Here is a 27,024-nt window from a genome sequence, read left to right as displayed (position 1 = left end):
ATACAACTTCAACAATAAGTGAAAAGAAACAAATTGGACGCTCAGATGAAGGCAAACAGTCTACAAAAGAAAGCGAGGAAAATCAAGAGAACCATGACAAAGGGAGCCGACCAGAGACGTCTGCTTAAATTGGGACGAGTACTGTTGTAGTTACCGATTAGCACTCAAATTGAAATCTTTGAGATTGTATCTTCAAGTGGCCGACCAAACTCTGTCGGCCTACATTAGTCTCATGTTTTACATTAAGATGCACCTTTGACTTCTCAGTAAGTGCTGCCATCTGCCAGATATTAGAATATTTCCAACTAAGCACTTTATTACTCTCTAAAGTCATGTAACAGTTTTTCCCTATAGATTTTAGCTCATCCTACAGCACCGACGCCTCATTGAATAGCAGGTTTCTAACGTGAAAGTGCTTTTATTCACTGGTTTTAACCATCAGGTTAGTTTGTTTCTACCTCTGCTGATAATTCTGCTCCTGTTAAAACTTTGTGATCACTTAAGGGTCATTTAAGGCTTGTATTGTGAAGTCTACAGTCTGTGCCGAGTGCTGAGATTTGACAAAAAAATGAGTCGGCAGATTCTCAACCGATGATTCGAATAGTTGACTTTCGGGGGACAGCGTAAGTTTTATCTCACAGTGAGTCAACATAATTAATAATTGATAATTGTATTTTTATTAGGATAAACCCCTCGAGATGTACCATCTCCTTTTAAAGGGGGTCCCAACAGAAATCACGTTTACAACATGACATCAAATTAACAATAAAAAATGAAATATTAACACTAATAATAAAAAACATAATAAAATTAGCAGTACACTGACAGACAGAAAACAACACAAATAGACAAACTTGTAAATGTTGTCTTGTATGGTGAATTTCATTCAGTTTTTAAGTGTCACAGATTTTAATGCTAATGCAGTGCTGTGTAGAGGAAGCACGGCCGGCAGTTTGGAGCTCATTATGAGCCGTCTGGCTGTTTAACTACTGAAACATACAGCAGATACTGACACTGTTACGTGTGCATGCACAGAATGTGACGATTAAACCCACCAACCACATGTTTCAGTCATGTTACACACGCGCAGTATGTTGGGTATCTTTCTCAGACACAGTTAACATCCACGTCTCACCGTGCTACAACTCTCCTCCTTATTCGCCGTCCCATTTAATCTTGTTTTTATTCCTTTTATTAATAATCTGAGTCCATATTGTGCTGCTTTTACATGGCAGAAGATGGAGTGAGTCTCATGCTGTGTGTGTGTGTGTGAGCGCTGATGCTGTGTGTCTGCTGGGTGCTGAGTGCTGGGCAGAGTGAGCGAGTGAAGGAGTACTTATTGATTTTGGCCACACATCTCTTCTCCTGAAAATCCCTTGATTGCTTTTGTTCTGCTCCCCGTCTCCCTCTTTCTGTCTCGCTTCCTCTAATGAAACTCCAAATGAATTGGAGCACGTACCGACTGCTCTCTTTCTCTCCCTCCACTCTCTCTGGCTTTTCCTCCTCCTCCTCCTCTCTCTCTCTCCCTGCTGATTTCTCTATCACTCCCCCTTCCTCCCCTTCCTCCCCTCTCTCCATCTCCTCCGTCTTTATGTCTCTCTGTCTTCATCTTACGCTCCCTTCGCTCTTTATCACTCTCGTCACACTTTGTCCCTCTGTGATCGTCCTGCCTATTTTATCTGTCTCTCTCTTTTATCTCTTTTCCTGTCCGTCTCACCTCCTCTTTCCTTACTTTCCCACCCTCGTTTCCTCCATCCTCCTCATCCACATATGAGGAAGGGCTTGCACGATGGAGATGTTGCCGACCAGCAGCTCTGTTCTCACAGAATGACGCAGACACATGAGCGCTTAAATGCTCTGATAGCCCTTCAACAGTCACTCTCCTGCACCAGCTCTCCACAGCTGTTTTTCACTCTGTGCCTTTGATTCGAGTTTTTCCTTGACCTGATCTGTGTTTGAGCGTGTGATGGAGATTATCCAAGATTTTTTTTTTTTTAATCCAGGGTGCTGGGATCCCTCAAGGTTACAGCTGGAACTACAAGGGCACTCGGTGATCGCTAAATGCCAATATTGAAGCCTTGCTTTAAATACAAATGTGCAAGCACAACCACTATTAATGCATGGACATTAGGGATGGGCATATCCAGTGATTTCAATACTCGAGTGATCTAATTACCTAACGGCGGACACGGACCTCCCGGCCCGGAAATAGTAGGCTGTATGCCTGTAAGAGAACATCTATCAAACACTTTAACATTAATGTAAATAAATTGCCAACAATAGAGAGCAAGTGCAATTTCAAAAGCACTAAACAACCTGAACAGACCCTTCAATTAAAAGCTGTTGTAACATTTTGTTGTCAAACGTCACAGCGGTAGCGGACTGTACGGACTTCTGTTCTGTGCTGCTTCACACTCTCGTTGCTGTTGTCCGCTGTGATGGAGGCTCGTACTCCGGCTCAACAAACGGCACCAGCTCACAGAAGCCTTCTCCTTCAACAACACTTAATGGGAGCATATATCTCCAGTTACCATATCCGTTATTAGCAGGCTAATCTTCTCCGCTCTGGTGTCATCACGACGACGTGTGCTAACAGGGCTAGCAAATGATGTTGTTGTCTGTCTCTGCTGGCCTTTCTTTGTGTTTTTTCTACAGTTTGACACCACATATCTTGCGCCGCATTACCATCCACTACAAACTCAGGCTGGTAGTTTTTCATAATCCGCCTGAAAAACTTATGACACCAAAACACAACATCCTTGCCAGAGGTAGTTAAGAAAAACCTCTGAAACACAATGCTGTACCTGCTGAGACTTCCTTTAGAGAAATCAGCTCATTTAACAACACAAGCCCAAAGGAAAACTGACTTGTCAGCCAGTGAATACAGTTGTAAAACATCATCATCCACTAGCTTTGTCAAGTCTGGCAATTTATTCCTGGTGATTATATTATCACCGCACAAGGCCGGCCTCACCGGTTTAACACGTCAGGATGGTGAGCGTAGGTTCCAGCTCTCTGAGGGTGCTTTCACATCTAAAGTCTGTTTGATCCAAATCAAAGACCAAATTGTTACCATGAGTTTGTCTCCAGACGGCAGCTTTTACCAAAAGTCTTTTCTGTCGGACCATGGTCCGATGTTTTGATCCGCACCAGAGTTCGAATGCGTGCTCTCACCTGTCCAAAGGAACCGGACTTCCTGAGTAGAGTTGGAAAGTCCGGACCAAAGCTGTCAGGTGGGAAAGCACCCTTAGAGTTTGGCCCCAACAAGGAGCTCAATGTTAGGATATCTTGATCACTGTTCACTCATTTGTGAACTTTCTCTTTGAGGGCCTGTGTTCACATCCTCGATTTCAGAGCGCTTCTCACTGGCCCTTATGGTTGCTAGGTTACAAAAGTTGGCTGCACTGTAGTGACCGTTAAGTCTGTTTTAAATTGCTCTGTATGCTTCATATTTGCTTTTATTTAAGGTCAAGAAAGGAGTCATGTCCTGGCGTTAGCAGCAACTCTCGACCTGGAAATTGTACCCTCAAAGGATTAGCTTCTCCTCCGCCATTGTAGTTGACAAAGTTGATATCAAAAGTCCCGCCCCTTTTTGATTTTGATTGGTTGTTTTTGGTCTTAGGACGCTGAGTGCTGAAAACGCCGAACTGCATCGGTTTTGTAAAGAAAATAGGCGCTGTGAGTGCAAAAAAGTGCTTAGTGGATACAGGCCCTTACGCTGGGAACACACCGGATTCCGAAGCGCCGCACAACGAAAATCGCGCGCGAGCCGGAGCACTTCCGTTCACACCAGACGCGCATTTCTCTGCGCCGGTCGACAAGCGCCTCTGCTCCTCAGCTGTCGTTTACTCACATTTGGAGCTTTTTTTTCATCATGCTCTCTCTCTCTGTTTGCGTGTGTGTTTTGACACCACGCCCGCACCCCCTATAGCCAGTCCACTTTGTGTCTCTCTCTTTCTTGTGTGTGTGTCTATGTGTGTGTGTCTGTGTGTATCTTCATCTCTCTCGCGCTCTGTTTAGATACTGACAAATATATAAAAGCACACAAATATAACATCGCATTTGTCAATCGCGGTGTTTTATTTTGAAAATTGTTTTAATTTTGAAAATTGACCGGATTCTCTCGTTGTTTCATGTTTGACTTCCTGCCAGGATTGACACGATCGCTCGCGGCTCGCGAAAAAAATAGACCAGACGCCAAAACGATCGCTGCAGGGCGTGAGCCGGCCGCGGAGGTGTGCGCCGCGGCGCGTCTGGTGTGAACGACACAATCGGTTAACATGGGCGCCGAAAGGAAACGGGCTCCGCTCCGCGGCTATTCGTGGCGCTTCGGCGTCCTGTGTGTTCCCGGCGTTATGCTGCAGAAAAGGCAATAGGTGTGTTTTTGTGTTGTCAGACCGTATCTAAGGAATGTCTGGAGGTAACTTTTTTAGGTTTTAAACAACAAACAATTTTGAAGGACCTCTTTTTTTCTCTACAGAGCTACAGTGCGTCTTTTCGCTATTCTTTACATTGCTGTTTTTTAACGTTCCACGCTTCAAATACAGAAGATTACCCAAATGACAATATATTGAAAACACATTTGGAGTGCATTAAAATGATGGAGTGTTTGAGACACTCTCATATCCGTGTTGTGGCTTCTGTAATAATGGTAGAAATACAAAATTGGAAGACAAAACCTCATTCTGCTGTTGTTTGATTCATACTTCAGGTCTCATGTCGACATCATGAGTGAGATTTTATGTAAAATACCTGCATGTGTATAAATGAATCTCCCCGGGGACTTCATTGTTCCGGCTCATCTAGTGTGCATCCTTGTGCTTTATATTCGCTCGCTGTGCACCTGAGACTGTCCCCCCCACCTCCCACCACCGTTTCCCCTGAGGACATCATTGTTCCACCTCAGCTGATATGTGTATATTTGACCTTTGACCCTCCCTTTTTTTTTTTTTTTTACCACCCAGGGGAGCTGGAGGAGGAGATGGAGAATCCAGAGATGTCGGACCTCCCCGAGAAACAGAAACACCAGCTCAGACACAGAGAGCTCTTCCTGTCCCGGCAACTGGAGTCTCTACCTGCGACACACATCAGGTACACTGCTGGACACAACCTGGGTGGACTATATCAGTCTGGCTTCTTTGTCAGCCTTCCTTTCACCTGTTTTTAAATAATTCCTTACTGTATTTGAAGTGGTTATCCTATCCTAAGATTTTCTTCCTGGATTATTTGGCGCTGACTCTTGTGTTACCGCTGTAACAGCAGGTGTGTAATACTGCAGCCACTTTGTCAGAAAAACAGCAGAGGAGCAGCTGGTGTATGTGTTCGCAGAAGCAGCCAAACACACTCACATTGTTTTAATAAAGAAGTAAGTCAATAATAACTGCTACTGAGATGTGATTTCATGCTGCCCGCAACGTGAGGAGCAAGACACAGTTGAAGTTATCTTGTCGAGGAGTTTCAGGCTTCCAGTCTGTCGCTGAGCAGCTCATCTCACACCTCGCTGTGGCTGTGATTTTGGTTTGAGGAACAAGTCCCTCATAATAATACGCACAAAATGGCTATTGTCTCGTTTAATAGACAATTTATTTATTAATGTTGAGGCTGACTAAGCTGACAAAGACATAAACTGCGTCCCAATTCAGGGGCTGCATCCTTTTGAAGGACGTATTTCAAGGCCGATTGCGTCACAGTGGCTCGTCAAAGGCTCCTTCCGAAGAGGCCGACGATGCGTCCTTCTTTTCCCGGGCCACGAAGGATCCATTGGGTGCATCCTTCGTGGCCCTACGTATCCCAGGATTCATTGCGAGCCAATTCAAAGAACTTGAATAGCGGCCGAGGAATAAACTGTGAAATGTGAAAGTCTTTGATTTCAACTCAATCAAATAGCGAGTGTTACACATGATTTTAAATAAAAGAAAGGGGCCTTGAAACCTCATATTATCTTAAGTTACGTGACGTTAGTTATGTAAGCTAGTTAGGCAGCTAGCTACATGTTCCTAGGCGACAGGAGTGGCGCTTTGTGTCACCAGCTGTTCTTGCCCTTACCCTTCGTCTTAGCGGCCTACAAAGGCTACGTATGACCCAGCCTTCGTCGACGCAGCATCTGACTTTCATGTGGCTGCTTCATAATAAAGGTCACCCCTTTTTTTGCCAGTTTAATGCTTTTTATGTCAAGCAGCGATGATCGGAAATGTTAGGTTGCAGGAGCGATAACTTGCAGTACAACTTGTGTGTACAACTCTGGAAAAGTGGAAAGAGAGTGAATAATGAGGTGGATATCAAGGAGTCTGACTTGCTGATTCTTTCCTGAGTTTTGCCAATACAGATAAAAACTACTCGATGGAGAGAAAATAAATTGCCAACCATAGGATACCATCAAATGAAAATCACTTTGTGCCACCAGACAACTTTCGTAGCTTAGCAACAGTAAGCGCCAGTGAGAGGCGCTCTTGCTGCCAGCGCAAAAAACGGCGTTAGCGGACACAGGCCCTCAATCTGTTGCGTTATTGTCTGCATAAATCTATGAATCAAAGCATCACAATATTTTTTGTTTTGTCCAACCACATTTTCAAAACACAAAAATGTTAAATTAGGTTTAATTTAAGCTCAATAACAGCAGATTATTGTCACATTTTAGAAGCTTAAACTGTTGTTGCTTGAAAATGAAACAATTTGTCAGAATAGCTGCAAATTTACATGATTGACTTTATTTTGCAGCTTTGTTAACAAAGGTATTGGAGGTAGCATCATTTATTTCCTAGCTGCAAATATCTGACACTTAATACGTTTACATACACTCTAATGTTTTGCTCTTATGCCACATACGACATTATGTGCCTTTAAATCCCGTGCATGTGAAACTTCCAGTCCCCTGAGTGTTTTGCAGGATGATGATGTGATCATTAATTGATTCCTTCTCTCACATTATCTGCCGGTTGTGCGCCGCTCGAGCTATCATCTGTCACTCGCGTCAAACAAACTCAAAATAATCCTCCCATACGCAGCGTGCCAATGAGCACTAAATGTCAACACGGAGCTTGTTTCTACATATAGAAACTGCCTTTGCTCATCAGTAATCTCCAGACAAACACACCGAATCATTACCACATTATTACTTTGACATTTCTGCAGAGAGGCAGGAAGTGCAAGCTGACATCTGCTGCAACAAAAATACACTGATGAGCCGTTTGTGTGCCGAGGATTCTGGCTTGATTAAGATTTCTAGCTGAGCGGGGTTACGCGAGGTGTTTGAGTTTATCACCCGGCCAAATGGTATCTGCTTCAGGCTGGAGAGGTTTGACTAATTAGCTGGTAAATAATTTGAATTCAGACGGTAGCAAGGGACAGAGATGAGTGTCAACACAGTGGACCATGATTCGACAAATAAGCGGCTGAGCCAGCTGGAACCAGATCAATATTGTAGTTGCAGAAACTGAGATGAATCCAACATCAAAGTGTGCTCTTAGACAGTTTGGACCGGGGTAGCAGCCTTCATCTGCCGCTTATGTAACACGTTATCCCCTGGACTTTAAGTGTTCTTGGTTATTCTGTGTTTCTCATATTCCCTTGTTTGTGTCTTCTTGTGTATCCTCTACTTCCTCTTCCTGCTCCGTCCTCACTTCCTCTCCTCGCCGGGGCTCCAGGGGGAAGTGCTGTGTGACGCTGCTGAACGAGACAGAAGCCCTGAAGTCGTACCTGGACAGAGAGGTACGTTCACCAGCCAAATCCCACCAAATGGGGGTCTTCTTAACTGTGATTAGGCGTGTTAGATTTCAGGATTATCTAAGGGAGAGTGTGTGCGGACGACTTATGAGTTAAGAGATTCTTGTTTCCAGATGAATAATTCAGCGTGTTGACCCAGAATGTTCTTTTCACATACAGTAATGAGGAGACGAGAGACTAGCAGAGGGGAAAGTACACACACACACGCACACACGCATGGAGAAAGCTACACTCCTTCTCTTTTCGCCTCTGCGCTCGCCCGTCTCGCTTCCTCCTCTCCCTTTCATTCCCCTCCTCACGCCTTCCTGCCTTCTGTATTTCCCAGGATGCCTTCTTCTACTCGCTGGTGTATGACCCTCAGCAGAAGACTCTGCTGGCTGATAAGGGGGAGATCCGTGTTGGGAACAAGTTTCAGGCCGACATCACCGACCTCCTGAATGAAGGTACATCATGCTTAAGTCTTTTAGTCGTTTTAATTGACATGATTTTCCAGAGAAGCGCAGTCAGGGTGCAGACTGAAGCATAATGACGTTCTCAGCCTTTAATATTTGTGTAATTATTCAATTCTCAGGAACATTTCATGAACTTTCAGCGACCTTTTCTGCCTCCAGTGTTGTTTAACAAGCAAAGTCATAAAAAAACTGAATATTTGTCAGTACCAATGTGCACTTAATGGAGTGTGCTGATTTTGACAGGGTTAGCAGCTTAAAGAGGGGGTATTATGCTGTTTCACATGTTAAGACATAATGTTACAATGTTGGATGTGGGTGAAGTGCTATGTCTGCAGGTAAAAGTATGTTGGAGTAATCCCCAAGCTTCTCAGCTCAGTCTGCAGGCTGCTGTGAACGCCAGGTTTCACACAGTTTTTTCTACACTTTGTGACGTCACAAAGTGCAGTCTCTGCAGGCTTCGGAGAGCTGGCCAATCAGAAGAAAGTGGGCTTGTAGGGGCGGGGTTTCTTTAAGGGACAGAGCTGACTGAAGCCGCTTTCCCACTGGTCAAAAAAAACAGCTAAGAAATGGGAAAGGTTACAATCGGCATTCAGACCCGGGTAATTATCACCTCGGCTCCCATCGGCATTGATGGGAACACAAAACCCGTGTCGACACACTAATCTCCGCCCCCCTTTCCGGCACGATGCTATGCTCCGTGTGTAACTTCTGCAACTCCTTGTCATCTCAGCTACAAATTCCGCCCATCTCTGTCCGAGCAGCGCTCGAACATCGTTTAAAATTTGTCGGCGCAGAGTTTGATAAACAGACTGAACGAGTAATAGATACAATAAAGACGTAACCACCGTAACATCTTCATTGTTTACTAACCCTGTCTCCGGTGCGTTTGTGACGTCAGAGGGTGACGCAGCAGAAAAGAGACCGACAGGAGTATACTTCACTGACAATGGGAAAAGAGACAATAGGCATCTATAAGCGGGTCTTCCCGGGTCTGAAAAACCTGCATGTACACGCTGATTTCGGTGGGGGAAAAAAGAGTTGTTTCAGGCAGAGGCTGTATGAGGGCCTGCACGGAGCACCAGTTCGACAAAAATGAAGAGTTTTTTAACTGTAAATTATGCTAAGCTACTCCACAGGTATCACAGAGTGAAACCTGAAGCTTGAAATTAGCATAATACCTCCTTTTAAGTGTCTTAGAGTAAAAAGCTTTTTGAAAAAAGTGGCGCTTTTGCAAATTTTTGCAACTGAAGCTGACAAACGTGAAGGGTAACAAATGAAGTAGAAAATAAAGGTACCTAATGTGAAGTATTGTATTGGTATCGGTGTCACTCTAAGGGCGCTGATATTGGTAGAGATATGTTCTCTGGAAAGAGGACAACCTATTGGCAACTGCTTTATTGGCAACAGCCAAGCTCACATCTAGATTGTGTTTGAATAAAATGTACTTTTTATTGTGAACAACATTTCTCCTACTTCCAAATACAATATTCTCAACCAGGTCTTTTATTTGCAGAAAATGACGACTGGTTAAGAAGACTAAAAGATGCTAAAAAGATGTTTTTCAGATCTCGAATAAGAAAAGAAAACAAGCTCATATTCATTTTTAAACAACAGAATACAAATGTTTTAACTCAGGAAGAGTTCAGGGTCAATATTTGGTAGAATAAACCTGCTTTTTAGTTACAGCTTTCATGCATCTTTGCATGCTCTTCACCGGTCCGTCACAGTGCAGTTGGGTGACGTTAGGCCGCTCTTGGCGCAGCTCGGATTTGTTCGATGGCTTGTGACCATCCGTGTTCCTCTTGATCGCATTCAGGAGGTTTTCAAAGGGGTTCAGATCTGGATCGATCTGGCTGTGACATGAAGAGACAGATGCTTTGGAGTATTTCTGTATATAGAAATAGAAGCTCCCATTTCCTCCTAATACTTAATAGCCTGTAATTTCAACAACTCTATATAATTGAACCTACATAGAAATATTGTAATGATTGGTTGAAAATAAAATTGGTTGCTACAGTCTCATGGCAACCAGCCGTCACGTCCGCTGCAGTGTTTAAATTGAAACTACGGAATTGCAGCAACTGATTGGAAGCCCCTCAGAGCTGCTGCTACTCACACTGTTGTTTACATCCAAAGCTGATTCAAAATATGGCCCTTATTTTTAACTGTCAATTATGACATAGCTTACAAAACAAGTTGGCTTTGCAAATTGTCCACGATGTTAAAATCCGTAATAATTCTGCAGCATCAGCACTGTGAGAGATGATTCACAGACATGTTGTCCCAGTGTTTTGCGAGGATATTCTGTATTTTCAAATGCGTCTATATTTCTGCCAGTTTTAAGGTTTTAGTGTTTAGCCAGAATTTTATTCTTAGCGGGTTGGAAAACCTCTGAAATTGCAATTAGGGCACCCTGGGACTCTAAGCTCTCTAATTACACTCATGTTAATGAAATTCTGTTACATGTGTTAGAAGCTCAGGCAGGTTGGCTGGTTTGTTGCAGGCTGGCAGCTTGACAGACCCCCACCTATTCATCTCTGGGATTCATTATAGCTTCTCACGAGGTAGTCGCTTTAAGAAGGAAAAGCAGGAAGGAAATCCAATTTGATTGTAGGTTTTTCAAACTCTTTTTGTACTCATGTGGTCAGTGTGGAATAAAAGCGGACTTGAAGAGCACAGAAGGATTAACCGTGTGTGTATCTGCGTGTCTTCTTGGTCCATGTAGACGAGGAGGATGACAGAGACCTGGAGAAGCTAGAGGAGAAGGTCTGGGACCCCAACAGCTCGCTGACGGAGAAGCAGATCGACCAGTTTCTAGTAGTGGCTCGGTGAGTAAAAACAGAGGTGTGAAGGCTTACAAAGTGCAATGTACATTCATTTATTGTAGTTCCTGCCATGCTGCGAGTTACATCAGAGCGGATTTACTTTTTCACCCGTGTGCTAAATATGAAAGATGGTTAGCTTAGCCTAGCATGGGAACTCCAACATAAAGCCTCGTCCTCTAAAGGTAACAAATACGTCCGCTCACTCGCACCTTTAAAGCTCTCTAATTAACTTGTAGTCTTGTACATTTGATCTGTACAGTCCAAGATCAGTGACTCCCAGGATCAGTGACTGTATCTAGGCATGGTATAGTCTATAACAACTTGGCACATGATAAACATCATCATGTGATTTTAATGCCTGTAAGGATTAAATAAAGAGATACAACCACACATCACACATAAAAACATTTCCAGACTCCGAGCATCACTCCCTGACTCCCTCATACATCCCTTCATTAGCACACGCCTGCAATGGAGTCCTGTCCGGGATCCTGGTAACGCATCATCCCCACCCTCATCCACGTTCACTGGCTCCTGGTCAGGTCCCGCATCTCCTATAAAATCATCCTCCTCACCTTTAAATCCCTCCATGCCCTGGCCCCACTGTACCTTTCTGACCTCCTCCACCCCTATAGCCCCCCGTCCCTGAATCTGCGGTCCTCACACACTGGCCTGATCACCCTTCCCCACACCCGCCTGAGGACCGTAGGGGCGAGAGCCTTCAGTGTGGCAGCCCCCACCCTCTGGAACTCTCTCGCAACGCAACAACCATTCACTCATTTAAAAAACTGATCAACAGGATCTACAATCAATAACAACCGTTACTCAGCCTTCTTTGTTTTCTTTCCTTGCACTTGTGTTTATTTGTTTTTGTTTGTTTGAACTCCTGTGTAAAGCGACCTTGGGTTTCTTGAAAGTTATTATTATTGTCGTCATTAACCAGTTAAAAAGGGAACTTAAGGGGAAGTTTATTACATTTGTACAAAGCCAGGCTAGCTGTTTCCCCCTGTTTTCAGTCTTTATGCTAAGCTAAGCTAACTCCCCTGGCTTTTGCTTCATGTTTAACTTGTGTGTTCATATCGACTTTCTCAGCTTAGAGGAGAATTCTTAAACCTATGCCGTATTTTTACATATTGTGGGGTATGAAAAGGTTTCGAATTGCTCCAGTTTGTGATGTAAATAACCGCCTATTAGTATTTTAAATAATATTGGGCCCAGGTTTAAAAACACTAATTGAACTTGAATGAAAGCAAATTATCCACATTATTCCCCAGAATCCTTTTAAACTGCGTCAAACTTACTTCTCCAAACACTTCATGATTTACAGCTAAATATAATTACTCAGCATTTTATTCCATTCTGTGCTAATTGGCTGGAGTTGTATAATTTGCTTTGCAAAACTACATTACTGAATATTTTATCATGAAGCAGTGCAATTACAACTTTACTAATTAGTCGTTCAACTTTTTGTGCATAAATGGTTCATGAAAAAGACCTTCAGATGACACTGTATGAAGCGCGACTTCTAGAAGTGTGTTTTTTTTTTCTGCTCTTCAAATATATCTGATATGCTTCTGTTGCGTCATCTGCGTGTTCTCACAGGTCGGTAGGTACGTTCGCCAGAGCCTTGGACTGCAGTAGTTCTGTCCGGCAGCCCAGCCTTCACATGAGCGCTGCTGCAGCCTCCAGAGACATCACCTTGGTGAGATACACATCCAAACCGGCCTTGGGTTAAATCAGCATCACACCATGGATGTAAAGCGTACTGAGGAGGTGGGGGGGGGGAGCTGTGTTAATCAAAGGAAATGCTCGTAGTGCACGTGTGTGTGTGTTGGTGTGTGTTGTGTGTGTGATTGTTGAGGCCTGTGTCTGGTTATCCCTAACAAGCACTTGGCCCCAGAAGCCTTGTGCGGGTCTATTCTGCCCTAGATCTTATCCTCATATATAAAACATAGATGAGAGGCCTTCAAGCTACCCACATGCACAGCGCACACACACACACACACACACACACACACACACACACAGCCCGGAGCCTTAGTAAAGGAGCTGCATATAAACTCCATGGACTTAATAAATAGAAATCTGTTTTACTCAGAATTGGTCGAGCAAAATGAAAATACATGTTTTCATCTGTGTGTTTTAGTTTCACGCTATGGACACCCTCCACGCCACGGGTTACGACATGACTCGAGCCATCGCAGCACTGGTGCCTCAGGGTGGGCCCGTCCTCTGCAGGGATGAGATGGAGGAGTGGAGCGCCTCCGAGGCCAACCTGTTTGAAGAAGCACTAGAGAAATACGGCAAAGACTTCACCGATATCCAACAGGATTTTGTGAGTAGGAAAAGCGTGAAATAGCTCGACGTATATTTCGAGCATTATGCCTATCTGCTTTCTTGCTGCACGTTAGACACAAAGATCAATACAGCTCTGCTGTCTGTCTGTTAGCTCAGCATAAGAAAATGGGAAAAAACAGCCTTTTTAAAGGTAAATAAATACGACTTCAAACTCCTCCTGTTGCCTGGTAACCTCACTTTGACGTCAAGAGCGTAACAAGTTGCTGAGTCATAAGAAAAAGTCTGGCACATTACCTCCAGGATAATCAGAACAAACGACACATTGTGATTATTCAAACACGACATAATGTATTTACAAGTGAGTGTCCGAGGGAGCTTTTTGGCATATTTGCAAAAGCTAATTAAGATAATTTACTTCTTAAAATCTCATAAAATTACTAAAAGTTTCAGCTGATAAGTTGCAAGATCAGATGATCTGGTCATCAGGCTTTGTTTTTAGGACGATGTGACCAATTAAAATACAATCTTTAGCATCTTATTTCAACGACAGACGTGTTACTTTAATCAAGTGAAGTGGGGTTTTTATCTAAGAGAGACAGTGAAAGCATATTTTCCTAAATTTTAAAGTATTAATTTATTTGTAAAGATGTGTCACGGCTCTATTTGATTCACCAGAGAGTGTTTAAAGCGCTTAATGAAATGCTTGGGTGGAGATATGTAAGGACAGCATATTGATGACTTGCACTGCAGCTCATCAGCCTGATCACAGTCTAATTAAGAGACGTGTACAGTATGTTTTGAGTTGCTGCGTCTTGAGTGCAAAAAAACCTACAGATGCAGAGTTCTGTAGACATTTGCACCTAATTTAGTCATGTGGGTGATGTTATGCAGAACAACTGTGAAGCACAGTAGTAGTCTTGTAGGATAAGTGCGCAGCCAGCTAAAGCAAAGAGGGAAACTGTTACAGCAAAGCACAAGGACCAATTACCCAGAGAAACATTCTTCAGAAATATCTCTGAGAAAACTTCATTAAAAAGCAGGTGAAAGCTGCTTTTCTGCTGGAGCTCCCCGCAGTCCTGAGAAAAAACGCTGCTGCTGCCGTTAGTGGACTTTGTGCTCAGCTCTCACTGTGTGCATCACTCCACCACCTGGTGGCCGGCTGCTGTCAGTGCCTCTCACTCAGGTTTCCACCCAGACCTCCTCCTCAAACAGGACTACACCACCATGATGGGTGGGGCCTCTGTACTTTACAGCTCATTCTGAACTTCTTAGAGGGAACTTTGCCGTGCGGCTGCAGTGGGTTCAAACACATTTTGTGGTCGTTTTTGTTCATTTGTCTGAAGAATCCCATCGTATTTTAAGACACTTTTCAGATGGATGACCATAAAACAGTTGGTTAAGACTTTTCCTCTGTAGGTCTGTAGGTAACATTGTGCTTTGCGATGAGATGTGTGTAGAAAAGCTTCTTTGCCAGCAACCTTTCAATCACAAGTCTTCTCTCATCATTTTAATAACCACTATTCTGAAATGCAGCTGTAACATTTAATCGATTAGCTGTCAACCATTTAAATCCCTCACCACCTATTCTGATGGAGGAATAATCAGCTTCTTAAGTGTGAACAATTTCTGTTTTCATATCTCCTCTATGACAGTAAATTAAAATATCGTTCGAGGGTGACATCTCGTGCTTTGGGAAACCTTGATTGACATGTTTCCCATTTAACCAACTTCGTTAAAGACCAGCTGCAGTCATGTCTTACATGTTTTAAGACATATACAATGCTCTGCTTGAAATAATAAATTGTTTCTGATAAGTTTTTTCTGCAAAATATGTTTAATTACCTTGTAAAAATCCTCCCAAGGCATCTCCTCCTTCTCCCTCATTAAAAATTCATGAATCTGCATAGGCCCCGCCCACTATGTACATTTCCAACCGCCCCCTCTGTCGCGAAAACAAAACACTGTTTAGCGGCAACTTGTTGAAACTTAGCTAGCTTGAAATGTAGTAATTAGAAGAAGTAACGTTAACGTTAGTAGTCAGTAGTGAGTTTGCAAAAATTACGATGACGGTTACAGCTGGCTCGCGCATCGCCAAAGTGGTTGCCATAGGTTACACATAACGATATGCATAGCGTCACCCCGTCCATTAACGGGATTGGCTCCTTAGGTTTGTGTCGTCACAAACCTGCCAATCTGAAAACGTGTTGTTCAGCCTGTCCTTGGTACACTGCAGTTTAAAAGCAGACAGGCCCAGCCATGGAGATGACTGCTGATGTTGTCCCTGATATGTCTTGTAGCACATGAAGAACACCACATGGAGATGTTTACAGGGTTAAACACTTGATTTTCACTGAAGGGCGTCTTTAGAAAAAACAACTAATCGATTATAAAAGAAAGTAATTGAAAATTTGATCGATTTTGTGTTCTCTTTCCTTCCTCAGCTGCCCTGGAAGTCCCTGACGAGTATTATCGAGTATTACTACATGTGGAAGACCACAGACAGATATGTACAGCAGGTAAACACAATCATTACACTTCACTTCATGTTTTTTCTCACAGACTTATTTGAAGCGTTTATCTGTATTCTGTTATAAGGGTTGCTGAACATTTAAAAGATACAAGACATGTAATCACAAGTCTCTTTTTCTTATTAAAAATGGGTCAAGTGTCAGAAATAACCCACCCTGTCTAAAAATCTTAAATCCATATGAGGTTTTGAACTGGTTCCTTAAATGCTTATTCTTTTTAAACTGGTGTTGTTGGAGCTTACCTCTCTAATCACACCCTCCTCTCCTCTCTCCCCTGCCTCTGCTCCAGAAACGATTAAAAGCAGCCGAGGCAGAAAGCAAGTTGAAGCAGGTCTACATCCCAAACTAGTGAGTACCTCAGTGCACGTTTCTGTGTGATATTGGGTTTAAATATATTCACCACGGATCGTTTGTGCAACACCCTTTCATGTGAGTACACTGAGATATCTCTGGAGTATTACAGTCGGACATCTGCTGCTTTAATTAAAACACAAACCCTTCTTTCATTTTATCAGCATTCATGACAGCTCTGAGTACAGTGTGTGTGTCACTGCTGTCTCTGGCAGCTCGCTGATGAATGTTATCTATTCTCTCTGGCCTGTATTATCTTGTATCCTCTGACCCTTCCCCTGTTTCTGTGCCCTCCGCAGTAACAAGCCAAACCCCAACCAGCTGAGTAACAATGTAAAACCAGCTCTTGTGAATGGAGCGGCGGGTGCAGTCGGCGCAGTCGGCGCAATTGGTGCAGTCGGCGCAATTGGTGCAGTCGGCGCAGTCGGTGCAGTCGGCATAGCCGGTGCAGTCGGCGTAGTCGGTGCAGTCGGTGCAGTCGTCCCGGGAGCTCCGGGCTCAGGGCAGACCCCCGGCCTGGGCAGGGCCTGTGAAAGCTGCTACAGTAAGTCTTTTTTAAATGTGCCACACGGCTGTCATGTAGCTTGCTTTTTGTAATAAAAACCTGTAAAGATTAGCCTGATTAATATTTTTATTTTTTTATTTATCCAGAAAAGGCCTCACTGAGATTAAAAATCTCTTTTACAAGAGTGTCCTGGCCAAGACAGCAGCGGCACATTTTAACAAAGTTTCAGACATACAACACACAACAGTTACAAAAACAAGTCTACATATTCTGGGTCACAACCTGATGCATCTTCCTCCAATGCCTTCAATCTACTTTAAAAAAGATTTAAAGAGATCATGTCCCCCAGACCCAAATCCTCAGCGTACCTGAAACCCCTTTTCCCCCATTTCAAGACACACTTTAGGGACTGATTAAGCCTTGTGGGTGGGTCACAGAGCAAAGACTGTCGCTTCCAGCATTTTTCAGATAAATATGATTTCAGTCTTGCTAAATTGTACATGATGAAGTTCCAAGTATTGCTTCGACATTCACAGTTGCGACAGTGTGCTCTCAGGCAGTAGTTGAACGCACACTGACGGAACTCCATGCACAGAGCGATGATGAACCTGGTAGAGGAGGGGGCATCTCTTTTAACAGCTTATCGTAAAATCCAGACTCGACAGGTGTTTACTAGTTTCACTGTATGTAATGCAGCTTAATTTTTTTAAAACAAGCACGCAACAGCAGCTCGTCCATATGATAATCCCCGTCATGCGTAACAGCTCCAGACCGTCTACACACATGTGGGCAAAGTTTGCCGGGGTTGAGCCTCGGACAGTCCCGGACTGATTGGTCTCTCGATTATAATAATAATAATAATAATAATGACAAAATATTATATATATACAGACTTTTTTTTTTATGGTCACACAAAAGGTGGAATTGTCGTCATGATCAGTGTAACCTCAGAGCCTGACAGCTCTTCTAACACTGCGCCGCTTTTACCACCTGCTCTCTGCAGATGTATTTTCATTCTAAGTGCACGGTGCTGTTAGCGCTCGCGCTTATGAATTAGATGCTTTTTGCTATAGAGGGTCAAAGGTCAAAATTTGCCCCAAATGTCTGCACAATGATTCACTTAAATACACACAAATGGCACCAGAGCACAGAGATGCTGTTTGCTCTGCAGCGCACTTTTGGGTGCATTCAGCCCTCTGCGTGTGCTTGGAGAATGAGGCAGTCTTTTTGTGTCTGATGTTTTAGCGGGCGCAAAAGCCGCACAATCCTTTAGTGAATTCCCCCCTTAATATTTATTTTGAAATGTATCTGCTCTGGAAACGGTTCAAATTTGGATGGTTTTTTGATAAGAAATTTGCTATTTTCTTTTTTTCTTGAATTAAACCAGCTAAATGTTGTCGTACTCGTCGCTCTATAAGTTATTAATGTGGTTCTGTTAAAGGCTGATTTAGATATTTACCTGTAAACACAGGCGTAAAACATCTTCAGTTCCTGTGTATTTGGGATTAAATACACCGGAGTGAAAGTATTTGTTGATACTAACAGATTCCTTTTTCATCATTAGATCTACTTTAACATAAACTTATGTTCTTCTGTGAATCTTCTCCTCTGTTTTTTGCATTAACACACCATCATTAAAGACCACTTACTTAAAGCAAAGCATTAATTTACAGGTTACATCCTCATATTTCAGATAGATGCTGTACACTGTGCTGTGACACACATTAGAGAGGGAGTAGGACTACTCGCCCTGCAGCACAGAGTTATTGCAGTTATTTTAGTAATTGTAGTTAATTCAGTGATGAATGATTAAAGGTTGTGCTCTTACTCAAAGGCACAAGAGCTCGTGTTCATGTTGATTATAAGCCATCACAAGCACGTTTTATAAATGTGTGTCGATCCGTCCGTCAGTACTCACCTCCTCCTGTCTGTGTTTTTGTGTGCTTGCAGCCAGCAGCTCCTACCAGTGGTACTCGTGGGGACCCCCCAACATGCAGTGTCGCCTGTGCGCTTCATGCTGGACCTACTGGAAGAAGTACGGAGGGCTGAAGATGCCCACGAGACTGGATGGAGAGCGGCCTGGACCCAACCGCAACAACATGGTACAAGCTCACACCCACACAGACACACAGACACGCCTCACTGGACATTTAGTTTACTTACTCTGCAAACAGCCTCACTGTTTGTTCAAAGGCAAACCCTACCCTTAAAGGAACAGTCCGACTTATAGAGACAATATTTTTCTTTTCATGCAAGTTGATCCAGCTGTTTTAATTTGCAGATTATATAAAGATTATAAGTTATAAAATCCATTTCAAATATTGATCTGCTTCAAATGTTCCGGTCTCTGGTCCTGCAGTGTTCATTACATAAAATGTAAGCTGTCACACACGCAGCACTGCACATTTCCAGTATCAAACTCTTGTTTATTTATACATCCAGAGCCCCCACGGTCTGCCCCTGCGGCACAGCGGCAGCCCCAAGTTTGCGGTGAAGACGCGACAGGCCTTCTTCCTGCAGACCACCGGCCTGACGCGGATGGCACGTCGCATCTGCCAGGACATCATCAGGCCGCGATACCTGGCCAGGCACCCCTACCTCCCTGTCAACACAGCAGCCATCAAGGCCGAATGTAAGCACCTGAACGTCACACAGAATGAACATGATGCTCGGATGAAACTGTGACAGCTATAACGCCAGTTATTGCTCGTGTAATTGTAAATAAACTTTGTTTTAAATGGGTTTCCACAGGTGCCCTCCGGTTGCCTGATGGGCCAAAAAAGCCATTGCCACTGAAACCTGTGGAACGCAAACCTCTGGAGTCTGTGGTTCGATATTTAGGTGAGACAAAAACGTCATCCACGGCATCTCTCATTTTTATTTAAAGCTTGTGTGTGGTGTTGTAAATGGATAGATGGCTGCTTTTTAGCCACTCCAAAGACTCCACTGCGTTAATGTCAGTCAGCTGGTTATCAACATTTGTACGGACTACAAGAACGATTCAAAGGATGCCTTAAAATGTTGTGCAAACGGTCATGGCTCCCTCTTGACTAAGGATGGGTATCGTTAAGATTTTAACGGTATTACGACTCTTATCGATGCTGCTTAACTATCCGTTACTTTAACTGTGTTTTTATCAGATCTTTTTGTTATTTTTAAAGAGAACTAAATTAAGAACAGAATTAAGATTTAAGCTTTAGTTTCTGAAATGTAAAAAAAACAATCATTCACAGCAAAAGAAACAGCAATGTTTACAACAAACACTTTTATACACTCATGTCGTGATGATGGAAATATAAAACTAATTAAACAATCATTTCCTGCAAAAGAAAATACAGTGGTACAGAGCATCCTCGGTGGGGCATGCAGGTAGGCTGCTAGCATACAGAGCTGACGTAGATGGGGCAACGAGAGAGGAACTATGAGCTAGCGGTGCTTTTCTCTGCCTGTATATGCTGCACTTCGGACAGCTGCTTGGACAGATCGCTCGTGTTTCCTCCCTTAAAAGCAAAAGTGTTGTGAGAGAGAGCTGCCCCCGCCCCTCGCACACAGGCTCTTCAAGAGAGATCTCTGATCTGAAGTGGGAATATGCATCACAGACGAACGTCTTCATTTTATTGCAAATGAGAAACAGTTGGAAACTTATTTTCTTAATTTCTCCAGCACCTAAAGCAGAACGGATAACAGAGTTTTATCAATGCTGTGGTCTTTCATAATTCAGCCCCAGGGCCCGTTTAATACCAGGTTTTGGTACCCGTCCCTGTTCGTGACTTTAACTCTAACTTTCCTTGTAGCATCACAGTCAGGTTGAGCTTTTTGGTTTTGAATGGTTTCAGACTTAAAAACATTCACGGCCCCCTCAGGATGGATTGTAACAACTTAAGTGATCCCGTAACGTTTCCTCTTCTGCCACCATGAGTCGAGATTTAAACCATCACAACGCAAAAACTTCTATTACCTGCGGTTCGGAAATAGCTGTGCAGTGTCGAGCAATGGGCTCTTTTCCCAAACAACCAAAAACCTCTCAGATTTCCTCTCATCTGGCCTCTCGCTGTGTCGCTCTCTGTTTCTCTTCTCTGTCGATGTCCTCTTCGGCTCTTTCGTCTCTGCCGTGATGTCGGTGCTGACAGTACCGAGCTCAGACTGCAACAGAAAAACTTTGCCTTCGGGGCTTTTTGCCAGAAAGCTGAACTGTACCTCCCCCAGGAGAGCTCACTTACTCAACCCAATTTGAATATTACAAGAACGTCAGTTTAGAAAGAGGAAATAAGAGAAATCACCTGTTTTAAATTCTATTTCTCCAGCAAAAACTGTTCTTATTGTTTCGTGCTAATATACAAACATTAGACGCAGTGAAGTTGGTGAATATGGTAACCTGCTAAACACCAGCATGTTTGCAATGTCAGCATGCTGCTGTTGGGATTGATCTCAAAGCACTGCATTGCTTACAGCCTCACAGAGCACACAGCCATGCGAACAGCTCATTGAGCGTTGGCTGCTTTAGTATTGTAGCTCTGCAACACTTGATGATGATCTTGCTCTTCTCAGAGGATTAAAGCCTGTGTAAATATGTATGAAATTGCAAATATCAGCAGCATGCATTTCACATATTGTTCCAAATGAACAGTTTGAGAATATTCCGGCGCTTTTGATGACTTAATTCCTCCTTGTCTTGTAATTGCTCCTCATCGTCCACTCTGCTTATCTCAAATTAACTGCTTCCAATCCTCTTTTTTTTCTCCTCTCTCTCTTCGTGCTTCTTTCGTCCTCTCACTCTTCTGCCCTCTCTTTCCACCTGCAGAAGCACATCCCCGTCCAGCCAAACCCGACCCTCCGGCCCGCGGCGCGTCCATCTCCACAGGCAGCCTGACGCCCATAAAGTCCTCCCCCATCCTCAACAATGGCTCTCCCACCATCCTGGGTAAACGCACCTACGAACAGCACAACGGACTGGATGGTGAGTGAAAGGCGAGGGGGATGCGTGTGCCGAATGCGTGTGTTTGTGCTTTGATTCCTCAGCTTATAAACTCTTGTTGAATTTTACTTGTTTTATTATCGTGTTCATTGAGCTTTTCTGACTTGAATTTTGGTTTCCTCGTTTACTTCTTGTTGGATATAATCACACTTGATTTAAATCCCTGCTGTATATATTTTCTCCTGTACTCTGATAATTATGATCACCTAACTTAATTCACTAATTACTTGGTAGCTTTAATATCAGCCTTTTAATTAGATGATGCTTTATGAAGGAAATAACTTCATTAAGGCCTCAGATGGAGCTTATTTGTGGTGGTTTATGTGGAAATTTGACTCTGAAGGAAGTTGTTCTTATGTATGAGATAATAAGAGTAGAATAATGTTGTCATACTTAGCATTAAGGTTAATTTTAATGCGTTTTATTTAGTCTTTAAAGCCTCATTATGATTACTTTAGCTGTATTAAAACAAACCAAATGTATTCCAGTTATTTATTTATGTTGAATTTTAAATGTAGTTACTTGACATTGATTATTTTAATATTTAAGGGTAATGTAAAGGCGCATCTAAGCTCCTCGGCTCACTCGCCGGCTACGATACACGGCTAAGACTCACTGCCGCAGGGTTAAAAGTTTGTGTGGGGCTCTTATTTTTTTGGGTTACGTCCCACTTTCCCCGCTCCCCTGTGCAATGAGCGAGGGGAAGAGACAGACTGAGAGATCAAGAAGAGCGAGAAAGATGGAGGGGAAGAGAGAGAGGGAGGGAGACTGCGAGAGGAGTCGGATCAGCCTTGCTGCTTTAGCTGGAGGCTACAGTCTATGTTGTCATGGTAACAGTAGAGAGGAGGAGGAGGAGGAGGAGGGCTCGGCAAGTGTATCCTGAGGGAGAGAGCATCTTCACTGGTCTGTGAGCCCACCTCAGGCCCAGGCTGGGATAGCACACAAGCAGGGAGTTTGAAAGCAGCCCGGGCTCGAGTAGAAGGGAGTCGTTTCTGTGTTTTTTTGTAAAGTGACAAACTTGTATAATCCCAAAGGTCAAAGGTCAACTTCGCTGTGGTATTATGTTCTGCAGCAACTCTTTTTAGGCCTGTTATTCTCCACGGCAACGCTCAGAAACAGGAGGGGAGACTGTGAGGGTATTTCACATTCGGTCTGAGACTGAAAGTGGTGTTTGTAAAGATCTCTTGTTGAAGAAGCATCTACGTGTTAGATTCTGCAGCGACTTTGCAGAGGGATCCATATTTTAAGCATTGTCTTCTGTTGTAGTTGGCACTTTAAACTGATTCTTGTGGACAGGGGCTGAAATTGAACAGTGCAACATTTTGGGAAGTCTTGTTGACTCTTACTGAGAAGAAGTCCCTGTCATGTCTTTGTTTTAAGTTTGGAGTCTTAAAGCTCCTGTGAGGAACTTTAGGTTTGTGTTGATTTTGGCGCCCCCTGTGGACAAAGCCGTACATCTTCTCTCTCTGCTGATTTTGTCCGGTACATGCTTAAGTGGTGGTTTTTAACAGAAAATCTCATCCAGCTTTCTTCTAACAGTCATATGTATCACTCACTTAACTTTTTTTAAAACGTAAACAAAGGCAGCGTGCAGTTAAGTGGTTCTTCTGACACCTACCCCCCCGCCAGCGTTTTCAGGCATAAAAAAAAATCTATATAGAAATAATCAATCTTGTCGCTGATGCAGGGTTCCCACACGTCCTGGAAAACCTGGAAAATCTGGAAATTTAGAGACTAGTTTTCCAGTCCTGGAAACACCTGGAAATTGATTAAAATGAACAAATATCCTGGAAATAATTTCGTGTTGTCCTGGAAAATTTAAATTTAATTTAGCCCCACGCTCAGCACAAGTCTGCCGCCTCAACTCCAGTCAGAGCTCCCAGAGCTGTCACATTCACAATCGAGTCCTGCGAGGGGTGCAAGATCGCCGCCTTTAGACGCTTTCTAACCAACTGAAAGACGATAGAAAAGTATGACACTTGAATTTTATAATCTTTTTTGTTTCAATACATTGCTATGTCCTTTCAGGTGTTACTTGGATAGATGTAGGCTTAATGAACGACTTCGCTCCATCATTGCGCCTCTGTGCGTTTTACACAGAAGACAGAACATGACAGGTGTAATAATCCCGCCTTGAACTGGCAGTGTAAAAGGGGCTTGAGACACTTCATCGTGAACCCTGCATCATCAAAATAAGGAGGAATAAAACTAGGGTTAAATGTGTCAGTACTAGGCCTACCGGTAAATGATATGACCGTTTGAGAGCAAGTGCCGTCCCGAATTGTCAGGAAAAACTCCTGGAAAATGTCCTGGAAAATTATTTCGTAAAAAGAGTGGGAACCCTGTGATGGTCTGCTTTGCTTTTGTGGGTCATATAGAGTCATCAGAATTAATTTCAGTCTGTTTCAAAACCGGTGGAAAACTCCTCACAGGAGCTTTAAGTTAGCATTGAGAGTTAAAACGGAGAGAAAGGCTGCTAAATTGACACGTCATGTGTTGTGTATGCTATCTGTACACTATCATAAATGTAGTTGTGTGCTCTGTCTCTCCTCTGTGTAAATGATCAACCCATTCTTGACATGAAAAACTTTGGTCGCAGAGCATTTAATCTCTATTATGCTGTAATTTTGCTAATTTAGTCACCTGATCTCCATTGTTTGGAGCATTTTACTAATACCCCTTTCTCAGCGAATTTAGCACCTTGACCCTGTTTTTTTTCAGACCCAGGAAGACCTGCTTATAGATGCTGATTGTCTCTTTTCCCATTGCCAGTGAAGTATACTCCTGTCGGTCTCTTTTCTGCTGCGTCACCGTCTTGACCTCACAAACGCGCCAGAGACAGGGTTAGTAAACAGTGAAGATGTTACGGTGGTTAGGTCTTTATTGTATCTATTACTTATTCAGTCTGTGTTTTAACTCTGCGGCGTCAAATTTGGAACGATGTTCGAGCGCTGCTCGGACGGAGACGGGCGGAATTTGTAGCTGAGATGACAAGGAGTCGCAGAAGTTACAGACGGAGCATAGCATCGCGACGGAAAGGGGGCGGAGATTAGCTTGTCGGCGGGTTTTGTGTTCCCATCAATGCCGATCGGAACCAAGGCGATAATTACCCGGGGCGACTGCAGAGTCATTTGACCCAGGTCTGAATGCCGATTGTAACCTCTCTCATTAAGCAAAATACACCGCAGATCTATCAGACTTATCTGAGTAAAATTAATAGAAGTAATGTATGTCTTATTCTTGCTGTAAAACAAGCTTTGTGGCTAAATGCTAATTTATTAACAATATCTTTCAGGGTCAGATTGACATCTATATAAAAATGAATATTTATAAAGCTGCTAATCCAAAAGCTTTATTGTTATCTGGTATTTTCTTTATGCAGATGCTGTTTGATTCAGTGCAAAGCAAGTGAAGAGGAGAGTGTATTTACTGTTGATAATGTGCCATCAAAGGGATTGTGGGATTTTTTCCAACATAACTGTGAAATCATTACTGATGATTAGATATATGTAAAAATAAATAAATAGACCTGGTGAGTGAATCTTGTTTACATAGAATGCTGTAAACATCGATAAGCTCTGATGGAAATATCTAGAAAGCTGGGCTGTGGGACATTTGTGGTTTTATGGATGTAAGTTTAACAAATATGATGTCAGAAGGATCAAAGGTTTAAGGAGTGTAGCTACACTGGTCCGATGGAATGAAGGCCACAAATCATACAGATGTTTTATGATGATTTAATTTCTCTCACTCTCTCTTTTGTCAGCAGACACCGTGACGACTACAAGAAAATTAAAGACATAAACTTTAACTGTCATTTTAAAGTCTCTCAAGCTAGTGTATATTCATGAGCAGGTTCGGACACGTTAGCAGAACAGAAATGTGCTAGAAAACAATTACGACAAATGTCTCACATTGTCCATGAAAAAGCAGATCAACAAATATGAAACAAATTGGAGAAAATGTACAATTTCCTCTGCAACCATAATAATGCCACGGGGTATAATCTTAACTAAACACTGGTCATGTGACCCGTAACACCATACATCAAAATAAAACATAAACATTGTTTTATGGTGGTATTTCTTAGATGTTTTCAGTGACCCTTTTTAATCATTTTTTAAAGGCTGCATGAACTCAAGATTCATGAATAATGACAGAAATATAAAATAAACAACTCAATGTAATATGTGTCTCAGAGACCAGAAGGTTGATTCATGTTTGTTTTTATTCTGCAGCCCTATAAAGAACTCAGTACCTCGTGGAGCCACCAGGGGGCAGTAGACTTTACCCTTTAGTGTCTTCAGTAGTATCATTTGACTGATGAGCGTCTGTCCAGCATCATTTGTCCTCTCCCTCCTCTGCAGGCTCGAAATCCAAAGGCTTGACTCCGCAGTGGGACATCATGGCCAAACGGGTGAGCGATGCGGGGCGGCCCTCCGTCTCCCTGCAGGACGAGGTACATGAACTGGACTGAACGCTCTGTGGGAACCACCTCCACTACAAACCCCAGTGAGGTGAGCCACCCTGCAGAGAAGATCATCTTTGTTGATGTTTGATGCATAATATAAGGTTATCAGGTGCATGTTAGCTGTAAATTGTATGTATAGTTGTGTATATTAAGCTTGTAGAAGATATCAGGAGAAGTTTATTTTTAAACATGTAACGGTTATTGGACAACAGACGATCACTTTCCTCTGTGTGTTTGTCCGCAGCAGAGGGGAACATGATATGGAAAGGTGTTTTCCTATGAACCATAGCCGAGGGCAGCTGAGGGAAGTTGAATCTGAAAGGAGACGACAGCATGGCCACCTTTCTTCAGTCAGAACGGGTCCTTCACACCACTGAGGACCAATCGATAATCGATCAGTTTGGCTGTGGTCAATCAGAAGATGAGCCTGACTGTACAGGACTGTGTTTATTACTTACATTTCTCGTTATAACTGTCATTGTAATTATTGTTATTGTTATTATAATTTTTTTTACCAACTATAACTCAGCTTATTGTTTGTCAATCAAACGATGGAACTTGGTGAAGTTTCATGATCAATGCTTGCAGAGCCCTGTGGAAAAAGGGCGGAAGGACTGTAACATAAGCCACTTGCATCTTCTATGTTTGTTTTTTGTTTTTTAACAAGTTAAATTCAACGAGGAGACACACTTTTATTTCAGCGACACGAGTTAACTCCTCGTCTTTTGTTTCAATGAATTTGAATGCTTTACGGGGAATCTTCTGTTTTGTGAGCCGGCCCTGCTCTCGGGCCAGAGAGGTTTAACTTATTGAGAAAGACTTGCTGTTTTTTCTACCTTTTTCACAAGTAATGCATCTATGCTTAGATAATGTAATTAAAAAAGATAATTGATTTTC

General features: G+C 42.9%; 1 protein-coding gene across 3 annotated transcripts in view; it reads left to right on the top strand.

Annotated features, from left to right (window-relative positions):
• The window catches only part of mta1 (metastasis associated 1), a 56,987-nt gene extending 29,963 nt beyond the window's left edge, over positions 1 to 27,024 (top strand). The window contains exons 4-18 of one of the 3 annotated variants that reach the window (XM_069661407.1): positions 4,965 to 5,091; positions 7,644 to 7,707; positions 8,048 to 8,165; positions 10,900 to 11,002; positions 12,602 to 12,701; positions 13,146 to 13,334; positions 15,739 to 15,813; positions 16,115 to 16,173; positions 16,476 to 16,720; positions 18,632 to 18,783; positions 19,124 to 19,313; positions 19,433 to 19,522; positions 21,483 to 21,602; positions 26,024 to 26,173; positions 26,372 to 27,024. In XM_069661407.1, coding sequence (XP_069517508.1) covers positions 4,965 to 5,091; positions 7,644 to 7,707; positions 8,048 to 8,165; positions 10,900 to 11,002; positions 12,602 to 12,701; positions 13,146 to 13,334; positions 15,739 to 15,813; positions 16,115 to 16,173; positions 16,476 to 16,720; positions 18,632 to 18,783; positions 19,124 to 19,313; positions 19,433 to 19,522; positions 21,483 to 21,602; positions 26,024 to 26,133 — 1,742 coding nt within the window. In that variant the 3' untranslated portion in view covers positions 26,134 to 26,173; positions 26,372 to 27,024. Of the gene's footprint in view, positions 1 to 4,964; positions 5,092 to 7,643; positions 7,708 to 8,047; positions 8,166 to 10,899; positions 11,003 to 12,601; positions 12,702 to 13,145; positions 13,335 to 15,738; positions 15,814 to 16,114; positions 16,174 to 16,475; positions 16,721 to 18,631; positions 18,784 to 19,123; positions 19,314 to 19,432; positions 19,523 to 21,482; positions 21,639 to 26,023; positions 26,174 to 26,371 lie in introns of all 3 variants that reach the window. The other 2 variants (XM_069661406.1, XM_069661405.1) reach the window with 2 other exon arrangements.

This window comes from Semicossyphus pulcher, unplaced genomic scaffold (assembly GCF_022749685.1).
Source record: "Semicossyphus pulcher isolate SPU_LCO1_2020_fin unplaced genomic scaffold, fSemPul1.0.p SCAF_14, whole genome shotgun sequence".
In the NCBI taxonomy this organism is placed as follows: Eukaryota; Metazoa; Chordata; class Actinopteri; order Labriformes; family Labridae; genus Semicossyphus; species Semicossyphus pulcher.
Note: the sequence above shows the minus strand (reverse complement) of the source record. Positions and strands in the feature narration are given on the sequence as shown.